This window comes from Fistularia commersonii, chromosome 9 (assembly GCF_037954325.1).
Source record: "Fistularia commersonii isolate RoL2024-O1a breed Wild chromosome 9, RoL_Fcom_v1.0, whole genome shotgun sequence".
Classification (NCBI taxonomy): domain Eukaryota; kingdom Metazoa; phylum Chordata; class Actinopteri; order Syngnathiformes; family Fistulariidae; genus Fistularia; species Fistularia commersonii.
The window spans coordinates 10,388,495-10,400,458 of record NC_141292.1 but is presented as its reverse complement, the minus strand read 5'-3'; the positions used below and the strand labels follow the sequence as shown (position 1 = coordinate 10,400,458).

Here is an 11,964-nt window from a genome sequence, read left to right as displayed (position 1 = left end):
CCCCGACCCCTGACCTGTCCTCGCAAACTGGCGCCTCCCTTAACCCAACTGGGGCTATTGTGCAGGGTGACTGCAAGTGCTCATTCACTGAGCATCCACAAAGAACAGAGAAATTCATCATATGCCATTATGTGTGTGTGTGTGTGTGTGTGTGTGTGTGTGTGTGTGTGTGTGTGTGTGTGTGTGTGCGCGTGTGTGTGTGCAGAGTGAGAAAGAGCAAGAGAGAGACTGAGGACTCAAATGCTCTGTTTGTGTCATTTTGCTAAATGTTGGGCTCACAGGTTAAATCCCTCACAGTGTTCCTCCACACTGAACCCAACGGGAACAATGACGGAACAATGAGAGAACTTTTAGAACATTTTAGACCCGGCTTCTAAGTGAACGACTGGATGTAGATATATCTATCTATCTCACTCGGACACCATAGGTGTTCCCGCTGCACTGTTACTACTGCAAGCATTGCTATTGTTCGCTGCTAGTTGCTTGTCAACATATTATTTAGGTGCAACTTGTTAAACAAGTCCTACTTGTTTATATATATCATTAACACTGTTTATTGTTTATTCTTAGTCTTCCATTTTTGTCGCTTTTCTTGTGTTGTCAACTTTCTGCTGTGAGTAGTTTAAATTTCCCCATTGTGGGATGATTACAGGAATATTCTTTCTATCTATCTATCTATCTATCTATCTATCTATCTATCTATCTATCTATCTATCTATCTATCTATCTATCTATCTATCTATCTATCTATCTATCTATCTATCTATCTATCTATCTATCTATCTATCTATCTATCTATCTATCTATCTATCTATCTATCTATCTATCTATCTATCTATCTAAAAATGGGCTGAAATTGTTTCCTCACTACTGTTTCTCCAATGGGTGTGTGAACTGTGTGAGTCTCTTGAAACGCTCTGTAGTTGATATTTTACGATGCTTTTTATTTTTACGATCAAATTGTCAAACTTGTCCGTCGTCCAGTCAGTCAACTTTTTTAAGTGTCTCACTAAAATTGAGGAAGCGTTCACATTTCCGCCAGAAAACGTCCAGTCAGTTCATGATGTGTCACTATATGATTGGCTGTGGAGCCCATACTTGCTATATTATGTATACATACATATGAATATATACATATATTTCATAACTTTCACAACTGTCCAATAAGAAACAAAGATACTGGTGACAAAACAGCTTTAATATAATTGCTAAATCAATTTTTGACTGATTATTTACAGCCTGATGCTTTTTTTTTTTTTTGGTAATGACTCGCATAAAGCAGGGATAAAATGATTTGGGTTGTTTAATTATTTATTGTCTGCAGCAGTGGACAGCAGCTGAGTGCATTTCTACATCTGAAGTACAAATATGAGTTACTTGTACGTTTATGTTTGCCTGGTTTATTAATACAGCAGGGTTATTCGTTTTCTTTACTCACTGAGAATATTATTCTCCCTCTCTTGGAATCATCATCTTAAAATAAAACACAAAAAGCCATGTGTATGGTAGAGAATGCATGATCAAAACAATGTAACGGATTACATTTTTTCTGGTCACGAATCTGCTATTACAGTGTTATTACACTAAAAATGTTTGAAAAATATAAACAAACTAATTCCCTTTTTTTATTTATTATAAAATGATTTAATGCCCTTTACTCCCATCCCCTCCTTCTTTTCTCTCACGCCCCTTTTTCTCACCCCACCCCTCCCCAACATCACCACCACAACAGAGATTCATGTGACACTGATGCCACAACCGGCCTGTGACGGTGTGACGGATTATAAAGTCATCAACACGACCTCGGCAAATTAAACGCAGCACCGACTAAATACCCCGAAACACCCGAAATAATAATAACAACATTATAATAAAACACTAAGCGAAGCTTTTTGATACAGGACTGTATCAGGAAGCCAAGTTTATGGCTTTCACAATAATAATCTTCCCGTTAAAGGTTTGACGTAATCTGTGACTCAGATAATCCCATGTCTTGCGAGGCCCCGTCATCTCTGTGCCTGTTCAAGAGTGTCACCAATTTACAAACCAAGCAGCCAATGCTTGAAATCGGGCCTCGGAATAGTCGTAGAATAGCCTCAGATTTGAACTTGTGAGGACATTATCGCTGAAACAATCACTACAATCTTTTTTATTTTGCATCTTTTTTTTTTATTTCTGTTGCAGTTGTTAAGGCCTGCCAGAACTTGGTGAGTCCCCTCGCAACGATTTACTGCGCAAGGCCTCACCGAGCAGAAGCCTTCGCCTTTTTATTCAGAATCCGGCGGTTTAATTAAATCCTCAGACGTCACGCAAATCACAATACATGATATCCCCGGAGATTATATCAACGTCATGGCAACGTGCAACAGGCCTGCAAAATACATTTATTGCTTCTTAGAAGCAATACAACGTCATATTGTTTTATCGGAAGGGGGGACGTGACATATATTTGTTGTTTATCTGGACTTTACTAAGCTGTAATTAACAGATTTGAGGTTAATTACAAAATTACGGGTCTCAAAAAAAGTACTTTACGAAGTCAATATAAAATACCCAAGTGAACACTCGAAGTGATCACAAATTCCATCGGAATCAGTGAAGAGTAATGTAAAATCCTGTTTGTAAAATAGGAAAAAAGCACATTACTCTCATGTAAAGACACATCTAAAAGAAAATATCCCCAACAGTGTTTTATCAATTGATGAAATAGCGTGGGATCTCATAATGGAGACACCTGATGATGTTGAGATGGTAGGAGAGCCACATCACAGATCTGGACACACACCATCAGTGTGTTCTAATAGTAGATCCCATACTGATGATTATTCTTTATCATTATTATTATCTTGCTCTTCTCTTTACAAGCACACCTGCTTCTCGGTGAAACTGCGTCATCTCCGCCCTCCCGTCCCCTCCCCCCTTTTAAACCAGATTATTTATGTTTACATTGACGGTGTCTTCCGGGCGCTCAAAGCGCCACTTCCTTTTTTTTGTTCAATTGTTCCCTCTTCTGGCCATTTAGCAGAACTACATTTACAGAGGAAATGCAGCGATATATACAATTATTCTTATTTTATTTTTATTTTATTGTTGTTGTTGTCATTTTCTGTATATCATTATTATTTTTATTGTCGTTGATAGTATTGTTGTGGTGGTGTTACATTTGACACATTATCTCATCTTCAAAGTATTCTTAATATATTTATAATTCCTTGACTTGTGTTTTTGGCCCGTTTTTGCAGCATTTTGAGCCAAGAAGTGAAAGTATTTGTACAAATGACGGACATCCGTAAACATCCCGGTTTGATTTAAAGCGTGTTGAATGGAAACGGTGCAAATGTCTTCCAGGATGTGTCATCGTGGATCCCCGGGGGGATCGAACACGGCCTGCGTGGCCCAGAATCACGCCTCCCTATCCCGCAGAACAAGGGAGTTCTCTCGCTTCCCAGGCACAGGAGCGGAAGTTATAATCCACGTCTCCCTTTTTTTTTTTTAGAAGTCAGTGCGAAAGAAGGGGAGGAAAGCACTTTGTTTCAAAAGGGGGGTTGAAGTGGGGAAGTCCTTTTTTTTTTCTTGGATTGCTGACGCGTACAGCTGCGCTACCGGAGCCCGGTAGTGCGAGCAGCCTCCACCATGTTGCTCCGCTTTCTGCTCCTGGGGGTTTTCGTTTCCCCGTCAGGATCGTACTTTTCGGAGGAAAGATACCCGGAGGAGTCGAAAATGCAGCCGCCAACGGTGGTGGTCGCGGTCATCGCCCGGAACGCGGCGCACTCCCTGCCTTACTACCTCGGCGCACTGGAGAGGCTCAACTACCCGAAGGACCGCATCTCCGTCTGGTGGGTTGTGTTTGTTGTTGTTTGCGCCTTAATCTTGTTTTTTCCTTCTCTTTTAAGGGTAAACAGCATTTAAAAGAATTCGTGAAACCCGCCCAACCCCCAAACGCTTTCCCCGCTCTTCCACGGGTCTGCGTTCCTTTCCTTCTGTGGAGTGTGTCAGATTTCCGAGCCGGTACCTGAACGCATCGCTTGTCCCTTCGCGGCGATGCTTTCAATGACGCTGTTTTGCAAAGGATGCTGCAACACACACACACACACACACACACAAACACACACGCACGCAAAATTTTCTCCAGTCGTAATTTGACACAGGAATGCGTGTGAGTGAGTGCGACACGCAACTGAGAGCCTGGAAAATATGAATGGGATCGAATCCTGTCAAAGTAACATCTCTAATAACGCGTAATTAATGAAAAAATATCCCGAGTTTATGATAATCACGTTAGACAATCATCATCATTTGGATTTTTTTTAATTAAAATACTATTAACTGTAATAACCTCTTCATACAGATGTAATAAATTCTTAAGTGAAACTGCAGCCTGCAGTGCAATAAACTTGTGGATGAGTTGGTTTTCTGGAATTTCTGGCGGAGAGGAATATAATTTTATGTGTGCGCGCGCGCACACACACACACACACACACACACACACACACACACTGGTGGTTGGATTCCCAAACCTGGGCTTGGAAGTAAGACGTGGATATTTATCCTCCTGGTCCATCACGATGAGTGAACATTTCAGACATCATTCCACCTAGGAATCTGACTTCCTGTTTCTTTTTAAAGTTTTTTTTTTTTTTACTTCAGCACTTTTTTATGTATTAATATTGCGTATTGTATAAACTAGTATAGTTGTTTACAGGATCCATGACGGTACATCATGGGTCTCTTGAACACGGCATGAAAAAACACGTTGTATCACCGTATCCTTTGGTCCTCAGGGTCGCCACGGACCACAACTCGGACAACACAACCGCCATGCTGAAAGAGTGGCTCACGGTCGTGCAGAAATATTACCACTATGTCGAGTGGAGGCCGATGGAGCAACCCGTGTAAGTCTGACCGGCGTCCAAACCCCCAAAGGTCCAGCAGAGCTGAAAGCTGCCTTTAGCGTTTCCTGTTGTATTCAATAAATACATTATAGTGGAAGTAAATCACAGCAATGTGCAAAAATACAATACATAACCTGCTAATGAATTTGGAGTCCTTGAATCCGTCCATTATATCAAGAAACAACTGATTAGCTTGATTTTTAACATATTTAAGATTCATTCATTCATTCATTTGTTCATTATCCCGCCGAAGCCCAGTGGTCACAGCGCCCTCTGGAGCGCTTTGCATCTCACAACATCCATACTCATGTTTTCAGTCAATATTTGCAGCTCATATGTGGAATGGGCTTTCAGTATGGATTAGACCTTTTCATATTTTAGTCTTTATCATAAATGACTTCGGCGAGTGTTTGAAAGTCACAGGCGTCTCGCGATGTGTGTGTGTGTCTGCTGTAGCTCCTACGCGGGAGAGCTTGGTCCCAAACACTGGCCCAACAGCAGGTACGAGTACGTCATGAAACTGAAGCAGGCCGCGCTCAACTTCGCCAGGAAGCGCTGGGCCGATTACATCCTGGTAGGGAGCAGGGGATGGGGAGGTTCCGCCGCGGGGTGATTTATCCGCCGCTCTTCTCTTGAAATGGTCTCAGACTTTCCAAAGCTCGTTCAATCTCTCTTTTTTTCTTCACGTTGTATCCCAGTATGCCGACACAGACAACATTCTCAGCAACCCTGACACGCTCAACCTCCTGATAGCCGAGAACAAATCGGTGATCGCGCCCATGCTGGACTCGCAGGGCGCGTACTCCAACTACTGGTGCGGCATCACTCCTCAGGTAAGAGCTGGATTCCATCGTCTCCTGGAACAAAAGTCTGTGAAAAAAAAAACTAACCAATCATCCGATTTTATTCATATAGGGTTTAATTGCGACACAGTTGTCTGATGGTACTTTCCGTGTAGATCAGGTCTGGATTACAACCTTTAAGATTTACAGAAACCCACGGCCGTCTGCCTCGACCGGTTGGGTTAGAAAGAGAAGGAGCGCGAGAGAAGGAGAGAAAATAGAAAGAATCTGTGATGTGGGGTTGGGAAGGATCTTTTACTAATAATAACAACAGCGCTAACAGTTACATGCTAATAGCTGAAATGATACAATAAAAGCTTGGATATTTATGAAACGGTGGACACCTGGCAAGATCGAGCCACGTCCACAGGGAACCTTAAAAATAAGAGAAGATTTGGGGTTGCGATCATGCACCGATGAAGGCATGTGTGTGCAGAAAGGAGAGAAATGTGTCACGGGATATGCCTGAGCGGAGTTAGCTTATGGCAGCATAGGAAGCGGTTAGCCTAGTGCTAACTAGAAGGAAACTCAAAGACACATCATATGCATAAATAAAGTGTTTGGAATATACTCAGCAGTAAAGTTATTTTTTTTCATGCAATTTTTTTTAAATATTATATACCTGCCACACATCTCCATCAAATTTGTTCTCGCCCTTATATATCCCACCTTCCCCCTCCCAGGGATATTACCGCCGCACAGCGGAGTATTTCCCCACCCGCCACCGCCAGCGCCTGGGCTGCTTCCCCGTGCCCATGGTCCACTCCACCCTGCTGCTGGACTTGAGGAAGGAGGGGATGAAGAAACTGGCCTTCTACCCTCCTCACCAGGAGTACTCCTGGCCTTACGATGACATCATCGTGTTTGCCTTCTCCTGCCGAGCTGCAGGTACGTAAACGTCACATATATTTCAATTATGTCTATTATGTTACTACTGCAAGCATTGCTATTGTTCGCTGCTAGTTGCTTGTCAACATATTATTTAGGTGCAACTTGTTAAACAAGTCCTACTTGTTTATATATATCGTTAACACTGTTATTTTTTTATTCTTAGTCTTCTATTTTTGTTACTTTTCTTGTGCTGTCCACTTTCTGCTGTGAGTAGTTTAAATTTCCCCATTTTTGGATGACTACAGGAATATTCTATCTATCTATCTATCTATCTATCTATCTATCTATCTATCTATCTATCTATCTATCTATCTATCTATCTAGCTATCTAGCTATCTATCTATCTATATTAACCTGGTTAATGTACTGATTATTATTATTTTATTAGAAATCCCCAACTGTAAAGTAGACTGATTAACATATGGTGGGAACGCAAGAATAGTCATTTCAAGTCATATAAGCACTACCTAATTAAATATGTTTATTTATTCATTTAGTTATCAACTTATAGTAAATAATATTGAACCCTCTATGTAGTGGCTGTTAATATCAATTAGGAGTATCTTCTGGACTTCTGGGTTTTATTTTTACATACTGTTTCTATTGTGTTTGTTTGGTTCCCATATTATCACACATATGAATCTTTGATGGCTGTTTTTTAAAGCGTTACATTTTTGAAGTTATGAGAATAATAAGAATAATTATAATAATTATAATAGATGTATTATTATTATCATAGACAGAAGTTAACTGTCAATTAATGGCTATAAATTGCTTATAACATAATGACTCATTTTAATGTCTATGTTATATCCAAAATGGTAATTTGACTATGGTGGAATGCAGCAATCCAGATGTACCTCTGTAACAAGGAGCGCTACGGTTACCTGAACATGCCAGCCAAACCTCACTTCACCTTGGAGGATGACCGTCTAAACTTTGTGCACGTCCATCTGGAATCCATGAGTGAGAACACCGTCGACGTCTCCGCCTGGTTTTTCTGTTTTCCGGCGAATGTTGATTTTTATTCACTTTTCCTCGCAGTTGACGGCCCTCCCATGCACCCTTCACGCTACGTCCACATGTTTCCCAAACAGAGAGACCTCATGGGTTTTGACGAGGTGAGACTCCTGTCTATTGATACACTGTCCTCTGAATCGACGATTTCATCTCCGGGCATTTTCTTCTTTGCAAATTCCGTAACACTGCTACCCCCTCGAACCCCTCAGATTTACCTCATTAACCTGCGACGCCGCCCAGACCGCAGAGACAGAATGTTGTTCTCTTTGAACGAGCTGGAGATCGATGTCAAGGTGGTGGACGCCGTGGATGGCAAGTAGGTACCACCTATTGCGCCATCATTTCCCCCCTTTTTTTATCTCGCCACTCAAATACTATCACATTGATTTATCATGATGTATAAAATTGTGTTAGATTATCTCAAGCGAGCTAATTCGCCTAGCGGAAATCGTGGATGAATCGTGGATTTTTGATCGGAATCGATTGACTGATTGATTGATCTGATCTTGGCAGCGCGTTGAACAGCAGTGACATCAAAATTCTGGGCGTGGACCTTCTCCCGGGCTACTACGACCCGTTCTCAGGGCGCACCCTGACCAAAGGAGAAGTGGGCTGCTTCCTCAGCCACTACTTTATCTGGAAGGAGGTGAGATGGCGAACGTGTGAATGAAACCCAAGAGTCCTTGGACTTGCTCTCAAAAGCCTTGAAATACTCACTTCTGCGCCACATCTGTGGTATTTCCAGTCCATGTTTATTTTTAGTGAGGCTTTTATCCAGTTTTGCTAATGAACACTTCATGGACTGCTTAGCAAAAATAGTTTGTTTTTTGTTTTTTTTGTATTTTGCATGCGCATCGTTGCCAGAGCAACGAGTGACCGGGGCGAATTAAAACCAGAAGTCGGAATCCAATCCTCTCGATTTGGTGTCTCAGTGCGTGCGAATGCTGTTTTTCCCCCGCAGATGGTGGACATGCAGATGGATAAAGCTCTGGTCTTTGAGGACGACGTGCGTTTCCAGGCCAACTTCAAGCGGCGAGTCCTCAGGCTGATGGAGGAGGTGGAGCAGACCGAGCTGGACTGGGACCTCATGTAGGACGTGTTGTATTCTCATTCCTTTTATACGTATTTAAGTATGCATAAAATGAAGTTGTATTTTTTTGTACTCCCCATCCTCACTGTAAGATTTATCTTAAAATTAGACAAATAGTTTTCCTCAGTGTACTTGCGCCCGGTGTAATGAAGCCACAACTGAGGTTGAACTTTTTATGCATATGGGCTTTTTGCAGATACCTGGGCAGGAAGCAGGTGAACCCGGGGAAGGAGGAGCAGGTGGAGAACGTTCGCAACCTGGTGACGGCCGATTACTCCTACTGGACCCTGTCCTACGCCGTCTCCCTGCAGGGGGCCCAGAAGCTGCTCAATGCCGAGCCTCTGTCCAAGATGCTGCCTGTCGACGAGTTCCTACCCATCATGTATGACAAACATCCCAAGTATGTACATCTGATTTATCTATGTCCTCATTGGCCACATATGTTGGAGCACTGAAACCTCGAGTATTTTACTGCTTCTTTTTATCGTTTAGTATCGTTCTACCCCAGAAGGAAGCGATGTGTATATATAAGTAAACATTAATGCCATGCATTTGCAGATATCAATATGTTAACAGGGATGGCAAGTAATAACGTTTTACAATGTTCTTACTAATAGTTTATAACGCAGTCATCAAGGGTGGCTCACCCAAGGGCTAAACATTATTTCCAGTCATACGCGCTGATCCAGCAGAGTAAATGAGACGCATATGAGGGACCGTCTGCAGAGCAGGAGGTTTGGCAGCATCCCCCCCCCCGCTGGAAAACTAGCTCTCAGCCAGCCAGCCCGCTCTCTCTCCGCTCAACCTCTTTTCCCTCGAACCTCCGCCGTCCTAATCCGGCATGCTCGAAGGCGCAGCTCACGGCCCCCCAGCTGCCGCCCCGTCACGCTCAGCTTCACCGCTTTCAAGCCGAGCTCCGAATATTACAGTAAAACAAAGAACGGCGACTGAATGAAATTTCCACGTGTCCGCCGTGATTTAGAAAAGGAGCGAAGCAGTTCACCTCCGTCCTCTCCCCTCTCTTCTCCCCCCTCCGCAGCGAGGACTACAAATCCCATTTCCCCAATAGAAACCTGCAGACTTTCAGCACGCGCCCCCTGCTGGTCCAACCATGTCACTACGCCGGGGACGCCCAGTGGGTGAGTGACACGGAAACCTCGACCCTGTGGGACGACGACTCGGTGCGGACCGACTGGAGGGGCTCGCACAAGACTCTGAAAGGAGCGGTGCCTCCGCCTGAGATGCTGTCAGTGAACTACAGGGACGAGCTTTAGGCGGAGTCCGATGGGTCAAAGAGACAGAGGCCGAAAAAGGAAGGGGTCTTCCGCCGGTGCTGTCGCTTATTCCAACACCAGCTACTCAGATGCGTGAACTGGCACAGTCGGGTTTTTTCTCCAGAAGAAGAATACCTTTGCCTTTTTTGCCTTTCAACTTGGAAAACAAAGAGGGTTTTCATAACGTAATGGCACGTGAATGACCCCGGATTTCTGGTGGAACGAGCGGGTTTGAGGCTGTGCGTGCACGTTTCACGTGGCGGCGCGTCAGAGTTCATTTTTTTAAACTTTTGGGTTGTCAGTGTTTTGTTTTTAAACTGACTGACTTCTTCAGGTTTTTATAAACGGCCACCCCATAATGAATTACCGAAAAAGAACTGGAGAATTTTTTTTATTTTATTTTAATTATTATTTCTATGTGTTATTTTTATCTTTATCTTTATTTTAATACTTTTCACCACCCCAAACCCCAAATTTAAATTCTGCATGGATTATGTGACTGAACTGATCTGTTGTTTTACGTGTGATTTTTATTGTTATTATTATTATTATTATTGTTATTGCCTGACATTGCCCACCCACATGGGTCATAAGTTCATGTGGTGACCCAAAAATCTGCCCCAGTTTGCACTGTTGTCATGGGAACCATGGCAGGCTAGCCGACCCTGAACTGATTTCCGCTGTGGCTGGGCTTTTTTCAGACAGGAAGTATGTCCTCCACATGTTGATGCCTTTGCGTACAGAACAATCATTTGCCGTGGATATCTGGAGTATTTTTTTTTTGCGTATTAAACAAACACATCGAGAGGTATAAAGTGATAAAATGAAGCGCTCTTGTGCTTACTGCCCGCCCTTACTGTGTTTTTTTAATCCTGGCAGTCAAGCACCAATCACATTCCCTTCAGTCTGCTCTTTTTATGATGCTCTGAGGTAGCGCTCATTCTGCATGCTCATCAAATTGATGGGATTTTGGCGACACCCCGCGGGGGGTATGTGCACTGCAACAAAATGAGCACCTCTCAGCTCTCCCTTCATCAAGCATCTGCTGAAAACAGAGACTCTTCTGTTCAATTCTTGTAAAAACCTTTTCGTAGCAATCTGGACTCGGTTGTTTTTCCTTGAAACGTCTTCAAGAGAAGAAAATCAAGTCCAGGATCTCATCCTGGATGACTAAGCACCTCCACTGATGACTCTGGTGTTTGCACATTATGATGTGTCTCATTAATCTGGGACACATCAGCAAGTCACTGGATGATTTTTATTATTATTGCCCCTAACAATGGCTATTTAGATGAAATTAATCCGTATAGATGTTTTAAACTGTAAATGCTTAAAGGCCTACAAACTGTAACACACAGTTGGTTGAAGTTCACTTCCACTTGTGCTGCATTGAAGGGAGTCCCTCTCCAGGAAAAAAACACCAAACAAAATATAAGAGAAGGTTGCCTCTCTTTGGGTAAATACTGGTTCATTATTCCTGGTTGATTCCAGCTAATAAATAAAATTCTCAGAAATGGAAGCGATAAAATGAATACTAGGACCCCCCTGCTTTTTCTTTTTTTTTAATTTCTTCTGTTAAAATCGTTATGTTTTGAGTTTTGTTTCATTCTTTTAATTTTTTTGACTCAAACATTAGTTTTCTGATGTTATGAAGTTGGTCAATTTATGTAAACCTTGAAAATTTGAATTAAAAAAAAACAAAACACTCCTTTGCTTGAGAGTAACAGTAATAATAATCCATTCATCCATCTCCTGCCGCTTATATTGGAATTCAGGGTCATGAGGGTACTGGAGCCCGTCTCAGCCGTTATTGGCTGAGAGGCGAGGATCGGTTGCCAATTGATCACAGACCCAAATATAGAGGCATGCAACCCTTCACCCTCTTATTTATATTTTTGGGTAATGGGGAGAAGGTGCAAACCCCAACCAGGAAGGCCCCTATCGGAATTGAACCC

At 42.6% G+C, this 11,964-nt stretch overlaps 1 protein-coding gene across 1 annotated transcript; it reads left to right on the top strand.

Annotated features, from left to right (window-relative positions):
* The first annotated feature begins 3,293 nt into the window (after positions 1 to 3,293).
* On the top strand, positions 3,294 to 11,823 carry cercam (cerebral endothelial cell adhesion molecule). Its single transcript, XM_086152427.1, has 12 exons — positions 3,294 to 3,836; positions 4,782 to 4,892; positions 5,349 to 5,466; positions 5,591 to 5,725; positions 6,418 to 6,622; positions 7,472 to 7,591; positions 7,670 to 7,746; positions 7,855 to 7,961; positions 8,159 to 8,291; positions 8,607 to 8,734; positions 8,932 to 9,135; positions 9,775 to 11,823. The coding sequence occupies exons 1-12, from the start codon at positions 3,634 to 3,636 to the stop codon at positions 10,007 to 10,009; spliced, it is 1,776 nt and encodes a 591-aa protein (XP_086008553.1). The 5' UTR covers positions 3,294 to 3,633; the 3' UTR covers positions 10,010 to 11,823.
* The last annotated feature ends 141 nt before the right edge of the window (positions 11,824 to 11,964 follow it).

Bases quoted from the DNA above. Each gene is read 5' to 3' on its own strand.
- cercam (XM_086152427.1), top strand. From the start codon at position 3,634: ATGTTGCTCCGCTTTCTGCTCCTGGGGGTTTTCGTTTCCCCGTCAGGA. The intron at 7,747-7,854 runs GTGAGACTCCTG...CGAACCCCTCAG, and splicing joins ACCTCATGGGTTTTGACGAG to ATTTACCTCATTAACCTGCG. The intron at 8,735-8,931 runs GTAGGACGTGTT...GGCTTTTTGCAG, and splicing joins GAGCTGGACTGGGACCTCAT to ATACCTGGGCAGGAAGCAGG.